General features: G+C 39.6%; 1 protein-coding gene and 1 pseudogene across 3 annotated transcripts in view; both read right to left on the bottom strand.

Annotated features, from left to right (window-relative positions):
* Positions 1–23,251, bottom strand: part of SCAPER (S-phase cyclin A associated protein in the ER) — a 204,954-nt gene that overhangs the window by 29,008 nt on the left and 152,695 nt on the right. For 2 of the 3 annotated variants that reach the window (XM_075208424.1, XM_075208425.1), the window contains exons 26-28: positions 16,821–16,976; positions 11,795–12,020; positions 10,782–10,931 (exon numbers count right to left, since the gene is read on the bottom strand). In XM_075208424.1, the coding sequence (XP_075064525.1) occupies positions 10,782–10,931; positions 11,795–12,020; positions 16,821–16,976 (532 nt within the window). Of the gene's footprint in view, positions 1–10,781; positions 10,932–11,794; positions 12,021–16,820; positions 16,977–18,831; positions 19,211–23,251 lie in introns of those variants that run through there. The other variant, XM_075208426.1, reaches the window with a different exon arrangement.
* LOC142149567 (E3 SUMO-protein ligase NSE2-like) lies at positions 22,208–22,951 on the bottom strand (annotated as a pseudogene).

Raw genomic sequence — 23,251 nt, 5'->3', positions numbered from 1 at the left:
TCCTTTTTGTACAAAATGATGTCAAAGTGCTGCAATCAGCATCAGATTGCCTATTTGAGCCCATTTGGAGCACTACATGGACATTTTCAAGTACATAAAATAGCTGCCATTATTAAGTATATAATATTGCCACCAGTGTCCAGTATACAGATCCCATTGCTCAGCATATAATACAGCCACTATTGCCTATCATATAGTATAGCTCTCAAGCATCCATTGTCTGGTGTAGCGATCACTATGACCGTCACCATTGCAGTTGTAGATGCAAGCAAACTGAAAAGCAGAAGCACCTGTGCTATAGTGAATCAGAATGCAGCTTGCTCTGAGCTATAACCTATCCCCTTGTAGAAAGGGTAGGCACGGTGGCAGAAGGAAGGTTGATAGAGGAACCACACGGATATTCTGAAGCTTATAGAGCCCGGCTGGGGAATATGAGGTTGTAGTGAGGGTTCTAATTAGGTCCTCCTGTACATAGGACTACTGTGACCACATAGTTTCAGAGCTAAATCAAGGAGTCAAGTTATCCACTTGAAAGTCATAAAAACATTGCAACATACAGCAAGAAGAGGAGAATGGCGACTTATGTATTTATAGAAAGAGAAGGGTTTATACCTCTTAACAATGAAATGACTTAAGAGGGATACTTTTGCACAGACGGTCCAGTTTTAATACAGAGCTAGTGATTAATATTTTTTTCTTTAAAATATAGCGGTGGGGTCATTTTTAAGTAATATTTTTTTGAAATAAAACAGAAAATGAGAGGAATTGATTGAATGTGTTGTGTGGATCATACGATGCACCAATAAACTGTTTGTAGTGAACAAAATAATTAGTATAATAATTGCTACAATTTAAGCTTTCATGGGCAGGTTCCTCTCTACCCTTTGTCTCCTGTCTGTCGGTCCTGTCTGTACGCCCCTGTTACATTGTACGATGCATTTGGTATGCTGTATTGTACTGTTTGCTATGTTAGCGACATGTATTGTATTTTTATGCTATTTTGCGCCTAGGTAATATCTGGTGTATGGTTATTGTATTCATGTTTTATTACTGCATATATTTTGTTTTGTTGCTGTACAGTGCTGCAAAGTCTGTGGCACCTAATAAATAATAGTGGCTGTCATAATTCTGACACTGGAAATGTCGGCAGGCTAATTGCCAACACTTCCACTGTGCTGACAGGCTGACAATATCGATAGTGTGATAGGTGACATTCACAATGTCGCCAATCACATTGTAGACATTAAAGGAGCAATGGTGTCGGGTCTGGCGGCTACATATATTAAGTAGCAAACATTCAAAACAGTTATTATCATCATTGTATGATTTAGCAGATACATCTTATGCTCTCTTATCAAAGTCTATAAAAACAGGACAAAACACCTCATAAGCTTCAATATTGAAAGCTGTGATAGTGAAGCAATTACTAATGTTGTAATTAATTGCAAATCTCTATGGCCTGAAGGACTAATGACATGTCAAGCATATTGTGAATACAAACGGAGAGAAAGATTATGTGTAGTTATCCTAGTTAAACTGACGGTGCACTTTAACATACGGTTAAAAGAAAAAAACACGTCTTATGTCAAGAGACTTTCAGGCTAATTTAATAAGGCAATGGAAAAGCGCATGGAAAACATTTGTATCTTTGCTCTTATAAGCTAGTACAATTCAGCGACAACAGGTTTAGGAGCTACACCAGTCTAGTATATAACAGCTTCTTTAACTGGACATTTTACTATGATGATTTCAGCAAAGGTGTAACAACTGTAGTTGCAGGAGAGGGCAGCCTGTCAAAGACTAATGTGTATTTATGTGTTTTCACTATTGGACTGTACTAGATTTTGCTATAGGGCCCACAAACGTCTAGCTACACCCTGGTTTTCAGTGCTTATTTTTGAATAGGCCACATTTTTACTAGTATCATTTGTAACGTATGTTGCTACTGTTTTGCAGAATGGTAATTGCTTATAGGGATCTATTTACCAAACAATAGTGATTGAAGAGATTTTCTCACAACTCGCAGTGATAGACAATATTCTAGCTATTCATCCTTATCCTGGCAGCAGTAAGCAGAGACTTACCTCTTCGATTGCCAGTTGGGGCCCCTTTCTGTGCATGGGCGACCTGACATTGCAAGGTCACACATTAAAAGTAATTTATTTTTTTAAATCTTTTTCTTTTTATATACTGCAAAGGTCCATGCTGATGATCATTATCACCAGCACATACCATTGCTCCAGGGATTGAGCCCCCTCTTGACGGGTGTACCTGCATATGCATCCTTGTATACTTGTTACTGTACTTGGCCTATACTTGCATTAATCTCCACTCCGCTGTTCAGCCTCACCGGTCATAAGAAGACTCAAGTCAAGGAACTGTTGATATGAACGCGTGCATATGCATCTTTGGTGCGCATGCACAGTACGTACATGCATATCTTATGCAAGAAAAGAGTTTGTGTCCAACTCTAAATGACCCCCTTCAGCTATAGATTTGCAATGCCAACACAAAATAAACAACACCTCACAAATGGGGGTAAATCTATCAACCTGCAATTTTAAATTTACAGCGATTTTCTCGGGTGAGTTTAAACTCGCCAATGTATTTAATGACAATTTGATGTAAATTCGCCAGAGATGTGTTTCTTTGTAAATCGCAGGCCCAATTTTTACCAACACTAGCTATACAAGTTGCCATAGGTATGAAGCTGTGATTGTACAAACTCTCCCAAGTTTGAATTCAAAATCGCCAGATACAACACGCTGCTTTCCAGAGGCAAGATTGGCAAACACATCACTGTTACACTGCTGGGCTATACAGCTGTAGGATGCGGCGGCTCTATAATGTAAAAATTAGATGATTTTTTTTAAAAGAAATGCGTTGGGTCGCCCCATCTAAAGTCTATTAACCCTAGCGCTGCCAGTCTACTGCTGGTTGAGTGAAAATCTGGAAAAAATTTGCGTGGGGTCCCCCAGATTGCCACACAACCAGCACTAGGCAAACCAGCCGGGGTGGGTGGCACTATAGCAGCGGGACACGTGGCAGGGGGTCACACTGCCTTAATGACAACATCCCCAAGCTTTTCATTGCTGGGCTGGATTCCCTAGGGGGTGGAGTCCACAAAAAACACGTGCGGACCCCCTCTAGTAACATCCAGTCAAGTGCTGAAAGCACTAGGACTCTTCCTACACCCCTGGGAAACCCCCTTATACTTTAAATTAAGCTTGCGGCTCTGTTATTCTCATTAGCGTTGCATAGCTTGTGTTATGCACGAGCAAAGTAACGTCATCTATGATGGTTTTCTTTTTTCATTCAAGCATGTTCCAGATGGATTACAAAATGGGGTCCTTGTGACCAGAAGATAAGAAGACATTTTCAAGTATGGACTATTTGGAATTACAATTTATATTGGGACATCTTCATGGACCTTATTTGGAATTACAAATTATTTGGACATGGGTTGCCAGACAATTTGGATTGCAAGCTGCTGGGAACAAATGAAGATATCACATTGGTGAGGATTTGGGGATTTTTTATTTTTAATAAAATCATATGGTAATAAAGAGGGTTTTGTTTGCAAACTTTGGGGTTTTATTATTATTAAAGCTATGTGGTTTTAATGAGGGTGTTTTTTTAAAAGTTTTAATTTAATGTGGAAACAGCAGAGAGAATACAAAAATCATATTAAACAAAGGAATCTACAAAAAGTCTCCTCTTAGTTTTATGCATTATATTAATGGGGAAAGAGAAGGGGGAGGACAGAGGGGGAAAAGAGGAAGTAAATAAGAAAGGCACAAAATCACCAGAGACATTGCAAATTAAAATACATGGAGCATAGCTAGAAACAATTGTATGGTGTTTTTGTAAAAAACATTTTTGATTGTGGAACTACAGGTCGCAGCAAGCCATGGGTGTCAGGACATGTTGGTATTTGGGAGTGTAGGAAGAGCCCTAGTGCACTGGGCTGGGTGTTCCTAGAGGGGGTCCTGCATGTTGTTTTGCGGACCCCACTCCATAGGGAATCCAGCCCAGTGCTGAACAGCCTGGGGTTGGTTGTCATTATGGCAGGTGGACCCCCTGCCCAGCGTCCACCTGCTATAGTGCCACCCACCCCAGCTGGTTTGCTTAGTGCTGGTGAGGTATAAATGGGGGGAGGGGACACGGTGGGGGCCTGATTTTCATGCAACCAGCAGTAGGCTGACAGTGCTAGGGTTGATAGTGTTTAAACGGGGGGACCCCAGGATTTTTTTTCTTAATATAATGTTAGTGAGGCTAAAATCGCAATCAGAAATGGGTATTGGTTTTAAAATTGCTATTTTCAACGAAACACGGGCGAGTTTGAAATCGCCGCAAATCGCAAGAGATGAACAGTGATTTTGACAATCACACTAAAAATCGCTACTTAATACATATGGCGATTTTGCTCTTACATATGGCGATTTTGCTCTTCAAATTGATGATTGTCACTCGCAATTTGCGGCGATTTAAAAATCAGTGGAAAAAATTGTAGCTTGATACATTTACCCCCTGGACTGATTTACACAACATAAAACCCTCTTCTAGTAGGCTTCAACTGAGCAGCTGAGAAATGTGGTCATAAAGTCAAGGAAAACAAATATAATTTACAAATTTGCAAATATGCGGGAAGCACTGAATACAAAAGTTCCCGCTTCTGATTAGAGGAACTGAACGTATCAGGTCGTTACTTGCTTAATATGGGTCAGGAATTTGTTGTGTATTGCCGTTACATTCAAAAAAGGGCAATATATTTAAATTATTTTCAGGGAGTGGAAAATGCACATCATAGCAGATGACTTAGAGACTCTTTTTCACTGCTAAATTTCTGGATTTTCACATGTGCTTGTAGGTGCCTGTACTCATGCTGAGGCCTATACAGAGAGATGCCTTGTGCACTACCCAGGTGCATTTTATGCAGAAAAGCACACTTAAAGCTGCAATTTTACCAGTGCAACAAAAACATTGAAATGCACTACTTGAAGAATAAAATTATAAAAAAAACTTTCATCTAAGTTTAGATACTAGAAGCTCAAACAGCCACATAATACACATACTTTGTGTATGCGTCAATCAATGGTTTTCTGTGGTCTGCTGGAAGATGTATGAATGTGTGGGAATGCTCTATGACGACTGGTTGGTCGTCATAAGAAGATTGGTTGCGAGCTGCAATATCTTAGTTGTGGCTTGTGATTGGTTCTGCTGCTCTCCTCCCACCACAAAGTTTTTAGTTAGGGATATAAGAAGAGGGGAGGAACTCCGGGAAAAAACACTGTAGCACTATTACCTTTTACTAGTCGGTAGGGCAGATGTAATTGGCTATACAGACTGTGTATTATATTTTTGCACAGAAATTGAGACTTGTTTACTTGGGAATGGAGTCCAAAGTAGACAGAGAGGTGGCCATTTTGAAAGTTTGAAGTAAGAGGTGTAGAGAGCAGGCTGGAAATTATGAGTGTTTGACAACAAAACCATGGAAAAACTGGGTGGGAAAATGCTTTATTATCAAATTAATATAGATGGTTCAAAATATAGGGTTATGATTTTGTGTTAGAAATGATAAAAATACTATAAAACCAAGCTGAATAAACATATCACTGTTTTGGCTGGATATCTGTGGTGCAGCATCACCTGTTTTTCTCTCTTTATGGGAGCCTACAGCAGAGACTAGGACACAACAGAAACCAAGTCCAGGCTAGAGCCCCTTCAAATGGAGGTTACATTATGCCTTTATTGGCTCTACGACACTTAGATCCCAGTCTTCTCTGTACAGTATTAGAGATGGTGAGGCAGATACAACGTTAAATGCACAATGAAACAAGCCCAGATTTCTGGAAAGGGCACAAAGACCCAGGTCAGGTGTGGATTGTCCCAGTGACACATCACGTTTAATTGAATTCCCCCTTTAAGTACTTGTATAAAAACAAGCACACAGACTGAGGGGATAACAGGCCATGAACTTGTAAAATATGTAATTTTAATAATGGTTAAATATTCAAGCTAACAAGGAATACATACAATGATTGTGCTGTTACCAGCATAAATGTACAGTCTACATGTTCTGCTGTTAGCAGAAGTAAAATTAATAAGAGTAACCTACTCTAAATTCCAGATTCTAACTCGCTACAGTAACCAATCAGGTCAGACTTCACGTCAAACCTATTCACTGAAATTAAATTACTTTATTTAGATCATCCAAAATGCAAATTTAACATAGCCCAATTAGGTTAATTAGGTTAACTACCTTAATTAAAGATTCCGTTGTTACAGTCAAAACATAAGCATATGGTTTAATTAAAAAGATAGCACACAATGTGACTCCTCTAAACAGGATTGGGACCAATTCTCTGCGGACAAAGACTTTTGATAGATTGCCTACTAATAAATTGCTTGCTGGGCACACAGTAAACACATATCTCTGCCTAGATGAAAAGCAGGTGACAGTACAGGCTTAGCGGTGACTAATGAGAGGAAGGTGCTTTAGGTATTAAAGTGTCTTGGGCAGGCTGTTCACTACTGCTCTTATAGGGTGCCTGCATCAAGAAAGAGAAACAGTGTATTAAAAAGCTTCTAGCTTGTCATATACTGTACATGTGCTGCATGTACATTAAATAACACAAACTAATCTAATAATTTTGTATCAATAACCAGCACTGAGCTATGGATTCTGTGTGTTGTAGTGATCTCACCGTGATCTATATGGATTAAGTAGAGCTGCTGTAGTGAGACCTTTCCGCAACACATGGATTGTGCTAGAGAGTCTTCACTTTAATAGTACTACACAAGTAGATGTGTTCTCGCCCTCACACTGCCAGACAGCACTGCTGAGAGGGATCAGTTGCAGTGAATCCTGTGCACAGATAAGGGTATACCCTTAGGTATTTGACATCACAAAGATGTGTGGTAATGAGGATCAGTAGGATAAGTGAGACACCTATATAATGTACGGTTCTCAAACTGTCTTTATACAGTGCCAAAATAGCACAGCTTTTAAAGGGGACTGTAATCTATGTAATGTACTGGAGAGAGGTGGGAAAACTGAGGCCAGGAACAACCCTGGACAATTTCCTTGTCTCTATACAATACCATACCTCCCAACTGTCCTGATGTAGGCAGAACAGTCTCGATCTGAGGAGGTTGTCCCGCTGTCCAATGAATTAGTACATTTGTCCCAATTCCCTGACAGCTGTGGTGTGTGCCCCACTGAGAGGAGCCCCTTTATTACCAGGTGCATGACAGCCCAGCGGTACTGTAGTGACATGAAGGGGCTACAGACAGTGTGGTGTGACAGTACACCCTTCTCGTGCTTGTGTCACAGCAAAACTCAGACGATCGCTTGTAGATGTCCATCTATTATGGACATCTACAAGTTGAGAGGTTTGTAATATTTACAGTACTATAGAATTCTATATTCTATAGCACAGAATTCCTAGAGAATGTCTGCTAGAAAATTGGTGTACTGTACTGCCAATTAAAAAAAGTCATCTCACCGCCACTCCTTTAACCTGTGCAGTCTACACACATCCTGGACATCTAAATACCTTTACTGTTTACCATTATCTCCAGATGTTGTTATTTCTTCATATTTGAATAATAGTATATATACCTTGGGGGAGATCATTAACTGGAAGACTAGGAATAATGAATGCCTGAGCGGGGGGAAACATGAACTGTGTTTATGGATGACATAAAGTTTAGGCAAGACCTGTGTCTTGCATGCATTGAGTAAATACATGTAACATGGGTCAACATAAATAATATATAAATTGTAATCATTTGTTTTAATAAACTGTTATGGTTTACTGGTTACTTTTCAGTATATTGCATGAGAGCAGAAAGAAGGTTAAGTGTGAAAAGTTTCTCCACTCTGCGAACGTAAATCTTTATTAATAGATTGGACAGTATGTTCTCCCTGTGTTTGCGTGGGTTTCCTCTGGGTGCTCCGGTTTCCTCCCACACTCCAAAAACATACTGCTAGGTTAATTGGCTGCTATGAAAAATTGACCCTAGTCTCTGTCTGTCTATCTCCCTCTTTGTCTGTCTGTGTCTGTGTGTGAGTGTGTGTCTATATTAGGGAATTTAGACTGTAAGCTTCAATGGGGCAGGGACTAATGTGAATGAGTTCTCTGTACAGCGTTGCAGAATTAGTGGCGCTATATAAATAAATGATGATGATGACAGCGATTGGGATACAAGAGATTTCAAGAAGGGGTTCTCGTAGTGCCTTGATACAAGGAGTCATCATATCCATCCTTCTGAGTGTGAGGGAAGTGCGCAGTTGAGATCATATTGCTGGATTTTAGTCAGAGGGGACTGTAGCAACATGTGGCAGAAATGTTTTTATTTTTAAGTCCTCTGTCCTTGGAGAAATAAATGGCCAGATAAGTATATTTCATAGCATATTTCAATAAAGTATTACAGTTCCAGTAATCCTTAAAGTTCTACATACTTCCTCAGCAAAAGAAAGAAAATCAGTTTGGCACATTTGATCATTAAGAAAATCCCTTTGATTTCTACCAATAATATAGCTGTAAACAAATCCATGAAGACTAAAAATAGTGTCACGCAAGAGCTTTTGACACAGTAGACAAATAGCAGATTATCAATTATTTAGCTTCTCCATGAAACGTTTGACATGGTTCCCAAGCAGTTTAATCACTTGTATGACAGGTGCAGGAAAAGAGATAAACTTCTATGAAGCACTTTTTCTTTTACATAGGCCGTTTTGATGCTGGCCCTAAACGCTGCTTGTAGCAAATTAACAGCTATCAGAGCAGAAATCTGCTTTGTGTTACACTTTGTAGACAAAACCCAATCATGGCAATATGAATCAATACAATGAAATAAATATAAAAGCATCTGAGAAATATTAATCACGCGCAGGGAACCCATTAAAAGCAGATGATTTATTATGGAAGCACTTAACTCTTTAAGTGTGTTGATAGCTAATTTGGATCCCAGTATTTAAAGACACACTTTTTGCCAAAATGTTCTTCACCTAATCGCGTCCAACACAGAGAACTGCATTTGTTAGAATATAATTATGTCATGCCCTTGGGCAGGTATTATGAGCTAAAGTTTGGGTGATCACCACCCCTTCGTTAGCATGCCAGAAATGATATAAAGCCAGACCCACATTATAACCACCCTGCCACTAGGCAACGCCCACAAGACATTGTAGGACTGTGGGATAATAAAACAAAAACTAAACAAGCAAAATAAAATCCTACAAAAATTTTATTAAACATTAATTTCCTAATCTTGACATTAAACAAATAAAAAATGGAAAATATATATTAGGGCGAGTGTGTTTTTAGTCAAGCATAATTTATTTTCTAATTGCTTATGAACTTCAACCTTGGTTAGAGAATAAAATAAAACATGGATTTGAAACTATGGGGTCTATTTATTAAAGAACAAAAAGCTCTATATCAGGCAAAAAAGGGCTTCACCCTAAATATCAAGGGTTCACCTCCAGTGACAGCAGTGCTATCGTTAGTGGTAATGGTCATGATGGCGTGTCTCGCCAACAACAGCCTACTTAACTAACATCGCGACAGATACATGAACCAGCTCAATGTTTTTTGAATAAAGAACATTTTTCAATGACCTATATTTTCAGCATATTATTTTTACATATTTTTATTATGGTTTTTTTCCTACTAAGTTGAACTGAAAGCCCAAGTCTGGATGATGGTGCTAGCCAGGTCACACATGCACATATCCCCTCTGCGGAGTGCTATGTTATCCCTTACCGCTCTGGGCTAGTATTGCCAGTGCAGCTGGAGCCCAGCGTGCAGCTCCCGGGACACCTCTAAGGGGACGGGTTAGATTAGTTAAACTTTAACGTCTAACTGGGAGTGCTCCTTTCAAGACAAATGTCTTTGAATGCACTGTTATAGCAATAACATTAAAGAGACAAGAAAAATATCAGTATAACAACTAAAAACAATAGATTACTTATTCAGTAGACTTAGCAAATACATGACTGATTCACAAACAACAGATCTTATAGCATTAAACAAGCAGGGAACTAACACTGACCAGGGGTAGAGAGAACTAGTCCTGACCTCCTAAAATATGCAGTTTGACAGGTATGTCAGATATATATAATAAATCAGAGTTTCTCAACCCATTGTATCTACAGAGGCACCTCAACATGTTACATTGAACTTAAAATACAAGAAACACTGCAACAGATTAGTTCTCCCTGAGTAAAACAGTACATGTCACCAGGGGCGGGCTGGGCCGGGGGGCACCAGCCCCCCGGGCTGCTCAGTCTGACCGCTGTTTGGGCCGGCCGCCCCATAGATGCAATATTACCTGAATGCCGGCCGCATCGCGTGTCATGTGATGCGCCGCCTGTGTGCCCCCCAGGCTGAAATTTGCCAGCCCGCGCCTGCATGTCACTGCACTATTAAATAACAAAAAACATCCAGAAGCATGCATGCAAGGTTGTTCTAACTCTCCACAAAACGAGAGGTCATTCTACAATGGATTCAGATAAAGAAAAGCCTCTTTGGACAGGTTAGTCTTGAAAGGGACATTAAATCATACCTATGAAAAGCATTTAATGCAAAATGCAGAGCTTGCTGCTCAGAAGGGACATTTTTATTATCCTCATACAAATAACACAAGCACTGAGCTCAGCTCCCAAAATGTGTAACTCTTTCTTTTCAAACAAAATACAGTGTGATACACACTACTTATTAGGTAGGTGAGTCTAGGCCAAAGTAACATGTTGACTGATTACTGTCACTCACCTGATTGTCGGGATGGTTCACTGTGAAGTATCCAACACACACAATAATTTCATGAAGAAGATCCTCACAGGTGTACTGAGTGCAAAACCAAATCAGGGAACTAATCACATGCCGGAAAGCCAGAGACAGGCCCTCTGCACCTACAACAAACTGACATATAACAAGTAGAAAGTCAGAGCCTGGGAAGTCTTGAGAACAGAAATAGCACATTATGTGTCTATGTCACATGCACAGCAGGGGACTGACTCTCATTTGGAAGCACCATAATAGAGATTTTCTTCCACTCTAATATTTGAATTAATAACAGCTCTCTTTCGAGAAGCAATAGCAAAAGTTCATAATAGCAGAGCAGAAGAAACTAGAGCAATCTAGTGCAGGCAGTGGTGCACTTTGGGCAACCAGGTTAGAGAATACTAGTGCTGGTACCTGAGAGGCACAGATCAGACCCTTAGGGGGAAGAAACAGTGGGGAAGCAAGAATAGCTAATTTTTAAGCTAGACTCCCCTCCGTTTATTCTGTCTCAGAGTCTCATCTGCATCAGACCTCTTCTACAAATATTTTTAATTGTGCTATAGGGTTGGACATTCCCCAATTAGCAGGTATTTTAGGAAGCAACAGAGGCCCTCTATTACTCTTCTTTGTTAAGCACTGATCCTTTTTTCATATCCAAACCATTCAAATGCTGCATACTGGACACTCAATGTAAGTAGGCTGTTGGTGTGGGATAGATATTCGTGCTATGGTTTGCACTTGGGATGCCAAACCTACAATACACATACTGTAGTCATACACATTTGTTACTTGCAGAAAGATAAACTATAGAAAACTAATTTAGCTCTTATCAAAATTTCATAAGACATCAGTACCATAAAATAAGGAATATGTAATTGAGTTACAGTCAAAGAACCAGTTTATGATGATGACTGAGTAAATATTTCCAGTTATACCATGTCAATAATTTTGAAAATGTTTGTGATTTTCAGAGTAGTTTTGAGCCACATTTTAATGGTTACCTGAAACGACTGGAGATGAAGTGTAGCAAAGCTGTTAAGGAACCTCAGGCTGTGAATTGCAACTTGGATAGTGTTCTGTTCATAGGTCTCTTTAGAGCTGGAGTCGGAGGAGGAGTTGTGAAACAGTGCACAATACAACATATGCAGAACACCGACAACATCTGAGTTCTGAAGTGCCAATGACAGTCCTGTGGGATCCTGAGAGCTTTCAAATATGTCCCAGGAACTGAATTGAAACAGGAAAAAAATGATTTAACATTTATGCAAAAGAACAACTGAACAACAGTTAGCATAGAATTGTCTGTATTTCAGTCTAGGGTAGGAGGCACTAAACTATAGGCACCTTATTTACCTTGCGGGCACCATAAAGCAGCCTGAGTAACAGAGGCCAGTCACTCCAACCAAAATCTTACAGTGGAAAGCCAATTTTATGAATATTTTCTGCAAATAATTGATCAAAATAAGGAGCTATCTTAACCTATGAAAATTTACTTTACATAGGCCCTGGGATCGAGCTGTTATCATTAGATAGCAATAGGTGCAGATTTTATTTATTGAAATTGTGCATCACTAAACAGCAAGGAAATGTAAGTATAGACAGAAGTTATTTTATAGACGAATTAACATGCAAATGGTCTTAGCCTTTAAACAGTGTTTTATCTGGAACACAGGAAACGGCACAGACTAGATAGGGCAAATCTTTCCATCAACGTCATTTCTTTATTTACTGTAAAATAATCTTCAGCAATGCACAGCTATTACAAAGACATTGTTTTCCTTTTTATCCTGCTGCTCTTTCTTTCTACATAGCATCTGATAGCTTTCTCTGCAAGCATTACCACATGGGTTGATGGTATGAAAAGAGCTGTAACCACACATCAAAAATACTCCCAACAACAAAAATATTTCTAGTTGCGTTACTGGAGCCATGTTTACATTTAGGGCTGATAGTATAGTTAGGAGGTTCCCGATGTCTCCGGTTGGTTTGGGATGTCAGTTTCAATCATGTATACTTTTGAAATTTAGTACAGGAAAATGAAAGGGACTATTCAGCAATCCCAAAAAATAAGATACAGAAAGAAAGAGTATCTGTTACTAGTGGGAATCCAATCAGTATCAAATTTTGGTTTTGTGGTGTAAACAATGCAGGCTAAAATCAAGTAGTTCAGTTACATACAAATGGAACTGGTTAATATCATTTCAGTTTTATCATCACACATACACACTATGTAAAACAAAAGTACCACCATTGCTGATTCATATCCGTCTGTGGATTCTTATCACCAGCAGGTGGCAATGTTCTAATTCTGTCTATCTACAAGCTGGGTTGCCAACAATGACTTCGTAATCTGCAGCACTGTGACTTTATATTGTATAATACATACAGTATGTTAGCCATACATGGGCCGACCGTCACACTCAGCATCATTGCCAGTGTACATGATTACTGTCCAATTTTAGACAAGATACGGCTATTCAGGCCCTGGGGCCGAGCATCTCTTCTGATCTGATCTCTTCCAGTGTCATTTGGGGTCTGTTATTGTAGTCCGAAGATGACTGCACACAATGGACGATAGGGGCCACCTGCAGTTATCTTTTGACCACATTTATGAACATGCCTTATAATCATCCTATTGATTTCAATAGGATTATTTTCTGGCCAATTGCCCAATGCTGGCTTCAAAGTCACAGAAGTGTACAACCTGAAAAGAGAAAACCTACATAGGGAAGCGCAATAGTAATTAAAGGCATAAAGCATGCAAATAATGAAACCAATGAGCTTTAGCTGATCTGAGTGTGTTCCATCATTTCTTGCAAACTTTAATTAGTTTGATCTTTACACAGTACAGTGGTGAGAGAATGTTTTGAACCCTTAAAAATGGTTTGCATTCCTACATTATATAAAAGGATCAGGTCTTATTGTAGGTCTTATTCCTATATAAATATATTGAGAGATCAAACAAAAACATTTCTGGCATCTTACCTTTTACAAAACAAAATGAAGCCATTGATATTTTTGGGCTGTCTGGCATGAACTGCTCACTTTTGGGTTAATAGGGAAATGTTAAATATTTATATCTCGCAATTGATTATTATTCAGTTAGCAAATGATTGCCACTGACTTTGCTGCTGACTTCTGATGGAAAAATAAACATATACTTAAGTTTATAAGAGATATTAGTCTGAACTCTAACATTTCCTTGGCTTCCTGAGAACTCGCACACACTAGGTGAAACAATGGCACTGTACCTCTGGTGCAGTGAAGTGCATTTAGTAAACATTGGACATTGCTAGAGAAACTGTAATTATTGAATTCATTGATCTCTATGGTAAACATGTCCTCCAGAAACACTGAAGAGCAAGACGCACCTAAAATAACACATGCTGGATTTTAGGTGAGTACAGGGAATGAATTCAACTCACTCCACAGGATTTAAAAAATTATTTTACTGTTATTCACTGCAATAGAACTTGGCAGAAGCCCAACTACAGTCGGGTTTTAAAATGCATTTGATTAGGGTCAAAGCATATGCTTTGTTCCAATTTTTATCACACTGAGGTCTGAATGTCCCCAATTTTGAAGTGGGTGAGGATAGAAAAACCTAAGCCAGTAAGGAACATCACAGCAGGTTATATGCCATGGTACTGGGAGGGTGAAGGCAAGCAGGAAACCACTGACTGAGATATAGTTGAAGACGCAGGGTTCCCTAACATCATAGAGTAGCGATTTCAGATTTCAATTAAACTGATGTGGGAACTCTATGGGGTTATATATACTAAACTGCGGGTTTGAAAAAGTGGAGATGTTGCCTATGGCAACCAATCAGATTCTAGTTATCATTTATTTAGTACATTCTATAAAATGACAGCTAGAATCTGACTGATTACTATATTTAACATCTCCACTTTTTCAAACCCACAGTTTAGTAAATATACCTCTATGGTGTCAAACACACCCCTGTATGAAATTGTAAAGGTCTCTGTAAAACTGTTAATTGTCAGAAGCAGACAAGATTACATACTGGTTTTCAACCATAAGGAATCAGAAAAGTAAATGATAGTGAATATAAATTAAAGGAGGCTTTCCACCTTAAAAATCAGTTTACCAAATCCCTTTCCTTCCCAATAATAAAAGTTTGGATCTTGAATATTTGCAGTATTTAGCAGAGTTGTGGCACTTACATATAGCCAGGACTTTTTCCAATCACCTACAGCGCTGCTTGGCTCTCTCTCCAGCAGGAGAGATCTGACACAGCTACTGATAAACCGCTGCAGTAAGTTAGCATTATCACTGTATGAACATGGCACTGCTCATTCCACCCTGAATCTTTATTATCAAACTAATGGAGGGAAATGAAGATGCTATACTTTGTTCAAGTGTAGAATACATGTATGTCTAAGTATTATCTATTTCCTGTTGTACAATTTGCATTGAAACTTCACATGGTAGAACTTCTTTTAGAAACAGGGAAAACAACTGAAAAAAAGGCTTTTTTTCTTTTTTATAAAGAAGTACAGAACTTTGTATATTGTGCTCCTGGCACCCTATGCGTTATCATCAATTTCTGTTTGTTTGCTTTTTCAAATAGGAGGTGAGTGAATTGTAAAGGTTGAAGAAAAACAGGTGCGGAAGGCATAAAATTTAGGAAACTAGACAACCGTGTCAAATCACGCAGCAATTACGTTTCTATCCCAAACCCGGAATGCACAATAGATTCCAGGAGGTGGCGCAGTAGAGGAAATGTTTTCATATTTATCATTATTTATTTACAACATTGACGGTGGGCAAACGGTAGAAAAAGAGGGATTATCATACCTATTAGAAGAGCTAGTAGTCTGCCCGATAGACTAGTACTCCATTTGTATCGGTTGGCTAGGCATAATGGGGGCCAGGAGTACAATATGCACCTAATACTGTAATTTACATAGATATGTGTTCCTTTGTCTGGTGGTCCCAGGTGATCAAGACAATGAATACATTTAGCTGGCCCCCATATCTTACAAATATGGTTTCTAAAAGAGCTGCTCCATTGTATTTTCAAGATCATAATTGATCACCAGACAAGAAAAAACCCTAGTTTGAAAGTGGAGAGTCTTCTCTTTTTTAAAAGGAATGTGGGGGAGCATCCCCCCTCTAGTTAATTTTTCTGTTTAATTATTATTTTTTTAAAAACAAAAAAAGGACGCCCTAACTTTAAAGGGACTCCCCTTTTAAAATGAGGGTGGCCCCTTTATTTCTAGAGCCCGGATGAGCTCTCCCCTTCTCCAGTATGCCCCAATGCTATTTACTGTTTGCTGATCAAAAATAATCAGCAGGCAAAAACTAAACATGGGCACACTTGTTTGAAAGAAGGGACTTTGTCATTCCAAATGAGGTTGTCATCAAGTTTTTTTTCTGAGCCAAGAACATAGCGAAGCTAGCCCACCAATCATGGAGAAAGGAATAATATACTTACTGCAAATGATTACAGATATTAGATATCACCTCACAGTCCCATGATCTGTCTAAATTATGGTTGTGGTACTGTAACTAACTTCAAACATCCTTATAAGTTACAACAAGCAGTACATTATCCCATATGTGCAAATTATTCAGCTCAGTTATTCACAATCTTTTATATACATATATGAAACCTATTATATGGAATGTTTGAGAATGGAAGCAGAGTTCTTCACAGTGACATAAGGAAGAAACACCAGTGATCGTGTCTGTACATGTAACAAAAATACCAACTTGAGCAATTACTTACTTTTTACCTCTGTAGTTTACAGAACCTTCTGGATAATAGGTTTCCAGGTTAGATAACCAATACCTGTATATAACTGTCAAATAGTGGCTTTACTTGCTCTAAATAGATTATACCATATTATACCCATACATTATGAAATAGGAAATAGGAATTCTCCAGAAACCTGTAGGCTACAAAATAACCTTGGAGGGCCACACCCAGAGCATGGAAAATTTCTTAAGAACTCTTCATTTACCGAGTCATATAATAAAGAATATGTTGAAGAAGGTCCTTACCTCGAAGTTACAGACATGCACAGCCTGCAGAGTTCATGTAATAGAGTAGTTGCTGCCTGCAGGAACTCTGACATTTTGGGACTCTCATCAACAGGACCTTGTACAGAGATAAAGCAGCCATACAGCTTGTCAATGAGACCAATAGTTACTGCATAACTGAGGAAAACAGAACAAAGAATCAGTGATACTTTCTTCAATGTACACTGAACTGGAGAGAAAGACAGAAGCAGATATATATACATATAAGTGGCACTGGTAAATAGGTGTATACTCAGCTATGCTGTAGCTTCACTTGCTTCTCTGGCACATCTGGTGTGCACAGGATATGCTCCTTCTGGTACATTCACTGAGGCTCATTTAGAGTTGGACGCATTTGCATCAAAAGTGCAAGCTTATAATATAAGGTGCAAGTAAGCGCTTTTTTCGTGTTTATTTTGAGTTGCGCTATATCTTCTGATAAAATTGTGGGGGGACGATTAGCATAGGATTCCACCACTAAAGCTGCAACCAGTATGGCAGGCTGGGCAGGTCACAACATAACAGGGAGAACCACTGCTTGGGGTCACCCTATTATATCGTGACCCAGCCACAGCCTGTTCAAATACAGTTAAAAAAACAGTGAAATATTTTATTAAAGTAAACTCTCCCCAAAATCCACTACTAACAATTTATTCATCACCTAAATCCATAGTGGGGATCCTCTTCTTTCTTTCTGCTTTTAACCCATAGGGAATAAAACTAAGCAAAAAAACATATAGGCGACACATACTGTTCCTTGTGGAGTCCAGTTGGAAAATGACAGCTTAGTGCCGATTGGTCAGAGCATGAGAAAGCCATTCTGATCGATTAGTAGCGGCTGGACCTCATGTGGGATCTAGCTACCATGAACTGCTTTGCCACAATGTGATTCTTTGACAAAATGTGTGAATGAACTGTAGTTAATTGCAGTTACAGGCCACTCTTTTTTTATGAAGGCCCAATTCCCCTATACTTAATGGGCTGTGTCACATTATAAAAGGGGGACACCATGATGTAGGTTTCCCTGTTATATTGAGACCAACCCCGCCTGTTATAGCCTTGCACTGGTTGCGGCTTTTGCTCTTCGTATCCCAACAATTGCAGCAACAAGCCTAAACTATGAGCTCTGGTGCTTGGATTACTTTTTTTTTTTTAAAAATGTCTCTATTTTTTTTTAACAAACTGCAAATGTATCATCATCATCAGCACAGATGTTTGATCCAGGGGTAGACCACCCGCAACAAAATTTGCCTCCTGATAGGCGTATCTGTAGTTCTGTCCACCTCTAACTAGAGAACAATTATGTGAACATGCCTTTACTGTACATTAACCTTCCGTGTCTCCAGGCGTAAGGAGAAGCAAGTTACTCATATGCAAAAAGCATAAAATGGACGCCTAGATACACATTCTCCAAGCACACGCGCTGTATAACAAAGCGTATTTTACACTAAAAAAACAGGGTTTGCATGCAACTCAAAATGACCACCCCTATGTCAGTGTGTTCTGTAGGGCTCATCTACTAATACTACCACAACAACCAATCAACAATTAGCTTTTATCTGTCTAATAGAACTTAGACAGTGTTATTAATAGTATTATTGTTAGTAAATGAGGCCTTGTATGTTTCTGTAGGGAATAAGCCATTAAAATATTCTCATCTCCATCTTAATATCACCCACTATTCTGCTTTTGATTAATTTTATAACTCCTGAACTACTCTTTATACCTGACTTCCTAGCTCTTGGTGGTGTCCTGAATTACTTTAGATCTGCTTAGGTCTTGATTTAATCTTCCCATCTACATTGCTCCAACTTCAGTACGGCCTTACCAGGGATGGAACTACCGCCACTGCAGGCGGTGCAGCAAAGGGGAGCGGCCACCTTCCAGAGGCCTCCCTCTCTTCCGAGCATGTGCGGGGGCCAGTGCATGTTCAGAAAAGCAGAGCTGGGTAGTGAATTTAAATTTTCAGATAAAAACAATGAAGTTAAAAATATTGTTGGTTGTAAACTTGACATTCCACAGCAGTTCTGCTAAAAAGTTAAGTAATACCTCCCCACTCCATTACAGATAGCAGAAGCTCCTACTCCATTTTTAGGGCAATGTTCTGATGGCATCTAATACTAGAGATGCTTGGGTTCAGTTCTCAGAGAACCAAGCCCACCAGAACTTTGCCAATCCGAGCCAGATTGGTAATTTTGCACGCCCTCGGAAGTGAAAACAAGGCAAAACATCATTGTTGCGTCGACAGATCTTGCGAGTTTTGGATTCTAGAAGTACCGCCCTCCAAGGCGATCCAGCGCCATTTCACAGAGGGACACAGAAGGGGTAGCACGGTTCTTGGCAGTCTCTAGTGCAGTTGGGCAGTGTCATATCTAAAACATAAAGAGGAGGGGTGGCAGTTTTCTTAAAAGTCTCCAGTGACATTCTACTGAGTTATAGTTCACACAGAAACAGGAGAGGTCCATTGCTCCATTGCTAATTGTCATTGCTGAAATAGAAATAATAGGGCTGTCAGTGTTCTTCAAAATCTGCAGTCACATTGTACTGTGTTATTATAGCTCACACAGAAACAGGAGAGGTCCATTGCTTCATAGCTAATTGTCATTGCTGAAATAGAAATAATAGGGCTGTTACTGTTCTTCAAAATCTGCAGTCGTATTGTACTGTGTTATCAAAATGGATTCACAGCAGTACACGGACGACCAAGAGAACCAAGCAGCTGCTGGCACCAGTCATGATGATAGTAATCCCTCTACGTCATCTGCTAAAGCCTATGTTATAGTGCATAGTGTTTATAAGTCAGGGAAACAAAAATTTAAAATAAGCACACTTTACCTTGGTAAAGAAAAAAAAGACCTGTAATCCAGGCAAAGTTAACTGCAGGAAAAAATAAAATTGCCAGCATGCCATACTACAAACGCAGTGGCAAGGAAATAATCAGGCATTCACCTTTCTCTATGAGTGCTAGTTCTGCAACCGTCACTGAGGTATCTTCTTGAAAGATCAGTCATGACCAAGCAAGACCTTGTCAGTCTGACTCAAAAAGTGGTGCCCAAATACTTTTATGTGTAAAAGCCGAGCTGGAAGAAATTAGTAAGGCATTAAAAGAAAATTTATGTTCATATTCAGAAATGACACAACTCCCTGAGGAGAGTCTATCCACGAGTGCTATGTGTAAGCCTGACCTTTCTGATACTATACCCATAAAGAAACATCCTTGCAGCATTTCTGCAGATATGTGGATAAGCAGCCCAAGTGTAACAGGTGATTCACGAATTGAGGATGCCACTTTGGAATTGCAACAGGATGAGGGGGATATAGGTCCCTTCTCTCAGTTAAATCCTGGAACCTGCAATCTACATGCACAGCACCTTCCTCATCAATATCCTCAGTAGCAATCGAAGTTAGTCCTGCATCCAAGTTGCTAAGGCTAGATGACTCCTCCACTATTCTGGATTAGTCAGAAGAATTCTGGAGCGTTAGTCCCACTGCTGCTACTGGGGGTGGATCTTCATCCCAGAAGCAGACCAAAAAGAAGACCACTAGTAGTTTACAACATTTGACTGTTAAACAATCCTTTGCAAGAGGAAGCAAGTATGAAAGCTGTCACCCAGTCATAAACCGGAAGCTATGGCAACTATGCTACTATTAGATCTGCGTCCAATATCCACTATTAATGCAGTTCGTTTTAGAGAGTTAATTGAGGTTGTGTTACCGTTACCAAATTCCATCACGACACCATTTTACTACAAAAGCTATTCCTCACCTCTACCAAAAGGTTCGTATATTTTATTGAAGCGCAATGGAGAAAACTTTCCGTGTTGTGCAAGGTGCTGAAACTATTGGAAAGTGAAGTGAGTTCAGATACTACTAGCTTGAGTCAAGTGACTCTCTTAATTAGACTTTTGGAAAAGCAGCTTGAGAAACTGAAGGAGAATAAACAAAGCAATTACGCAAAGTATGTCGGACTTGTAGATCAAGTACTTTATTCGCTTCACCAAGATCCAAGAGTTAGCAAAATCTTGAAATCGGATCACTACATTTTGGCGACTGTGCTTGATCCTAGGTTTAAGAGCTATGTCTTCTCTTTGCTTACAACTGACCCAGATCTCAAGAGATGCAAGGAGTTCATGGTGAGCAAGATGACAGCTCAAGTGTTACGTGACAGGACGGCGTCTCCTCCTTCAGTTTCTCAGTCAACTGCTTCTCAGAAAAAACTTAGCTTTCCCAAGAGACCCACGGATGATGCAGATGACTCAGCACAACATTTTGACATCTGGTCTGGTCTAAAAGAAATTACCAAAATACGTGACACCTCTGCCGTAACTCCACCTGATCCTACTATCAACATTCAAAGGATGGTGGACTATTATTTTAACAACAGCATAGAAATAAACATATCAGACAGTTCCTTTACCTACTGGGAGGAAAAAAAGGGAATTTGGAGACCCATGTCCTAACTCGCTTTGTACTACCTAAGCTGCCCACCCTCCAGTGGGTACTCGGAAAGAGTTTTCAGCACAGCCGGGAACCTTGTCAGAGATCGGCGTAGAAGGCTACTTCCTCAACATGTGGAAAAGATGATGTTCATCATAATGAACTACCATTTATATGGGGAAGGCCTTTCCCGCCAATTATATCAAAGTAGAAACTTCTGTAATGGTGGATTCCAGCGGAGATGAAATAATAATGTGTGAGGATGAGTACACAATGATTAGGGTGAGGATGAGTCTGAGGATGATGACAACATCTTGCCACAGTAGAGTTCATAACAGCACTGTTAGCTTAGGTGCCTTAAGGCCATTGTTAGCTTGTTTTATGGGGGCCCAAACAAAGCAAGCACTTCAGCCACAAAAGTGGCACTCCATGTCGCTGGAAATGCTTGATTTGTTAAAATGTGCATGTCCTTTTTAAGATCCAACATAGGGGTGGTTGGGAGGACCCAAGGACAATCCCATCTTGCACCACTTTTCCTTTCAACTACCGCTGTGTGCCAATGTTACCTACGTGTGCTATATACTGTTGGGTGCTTTGCAAAACTCAAAGACACCCATTGATGATGCAAATGACTCAGCACAACATTTTTACATCTGGTCTGGTCTACTGTAAAATAATTGACCAAAATTAGTTATACCTCTGCTGTAACTCTACCTGATCCTACAATCAACTATCAACATCCAAAAAATGGTGGAGGATTATTATTAATTTTTTTGAAAGACAACAGTTTTATTAACGAAGGACAACGTTGCTTGCAGAAGTAATGTAAGCATGGATGTCTAAATAGACGTGAATATGTATTACTCAAAATTTCCAATTTCTGTTGCTGTTTCATCAGTATTGCACAAAATGTTTGTAATCTGCACTTAATGTCAAAGGTACCTAGCTAGATTTAAATTTTTGGGGGAATTGAGGCTGATTCGACCTTGCTTTTGGCTGTGAATTTCAATGGCTCTTTTTAGTGCATTTTCTGGAACAGACGATATATTTATGTCAGAGTGATCACAGCTAATTTTTGGACACCTGGTGGATTTATCCCTTTGAAGTTTGTTTTCAGTCAGCCTTTCAACTGCTTCTGTCTCATATCTGTGACCACATACTTTGTTTTTCACTGGGTTCACCATCTCCAACTGTGTTATAGGAGTGCTCTGGGTGACAGCGATCTCCTCATCTTCATCTTGCAAAGATTAGTCTGCAGGGGTCGGTGACACACTTGTTTGTTTCCTCAGGTCTCTTAGCTGTTCTTTAAACTGGACATATTTATCGTCCTGCCTCAGGGCCTCCTCTGTATTATTCTTCTGAAGCGTAGTGTATCTCTCGCGTACAAGCGCTCTTAAATCCGTGATCATGTCTGGTGGGTCACGTTTTAACTTATGTCCGTTCACCTCAACTGCATGTATATATTGGTTTATATCTCTGTTCAAAGCAGCATATTCCAACATGACAGATTCCATGCTACCCACATGTTCCGTGTCACAGTCTGTCTGAAGCAGATCTAATGCCACTCCAGTTGTAATATCCATTCCTGTGTCTATATAAGTTTGTCAGTTCTTCAGGGACGAGAGGGAGGTATCCAGAGAGGAGAAGGAGATTAAAGATGCAGCACAAGCAGACATGTTTTAATAATGTAGAGTACATTGCAGGACTGTTAATCTTAAGGCAGCTAAGCTATTGGTGGCTTGTTTTGTGGGGGCCCAAGCAAACTAAGCACTTCAGCCACAAAAGTGGCGCTCCTTGTCGCTGGAGTGCTTGCTTTGTTAAACTGTACATGTCCTTTTCAATATCTTACATAAGGGTGGGTGGGAGGTCCCAAGGACAATTCCATCTTGCACCACTTTTCTTCTCTGCCACTGCTGAGTGGCAATGTTTCCTAGATGTGCTATGAACCGCTGTGTGTTTGTTTCTGTCGCTTAGCA

Source organism: Mixophyes fleayi, chromosome 4 (assembly GCF_038048845.1).
Source record: "Mixophyes fleayi isolate aMixFle1 chromosome 4, aMixFle1.hap1, whole genome shotgun sequence".
Taxonomy (NCBI): Eukaryota; Metazoa; Chordata; class Amphibia; order Anura; family Limnodynastidae; genus Mixophyes; species Mixophyes fleayi.
The sequence above is the reverse complement of the archived record's forward strand: the minus strand, read 5'-3'. Positions and strand labels throughout refer to the sequence as shown.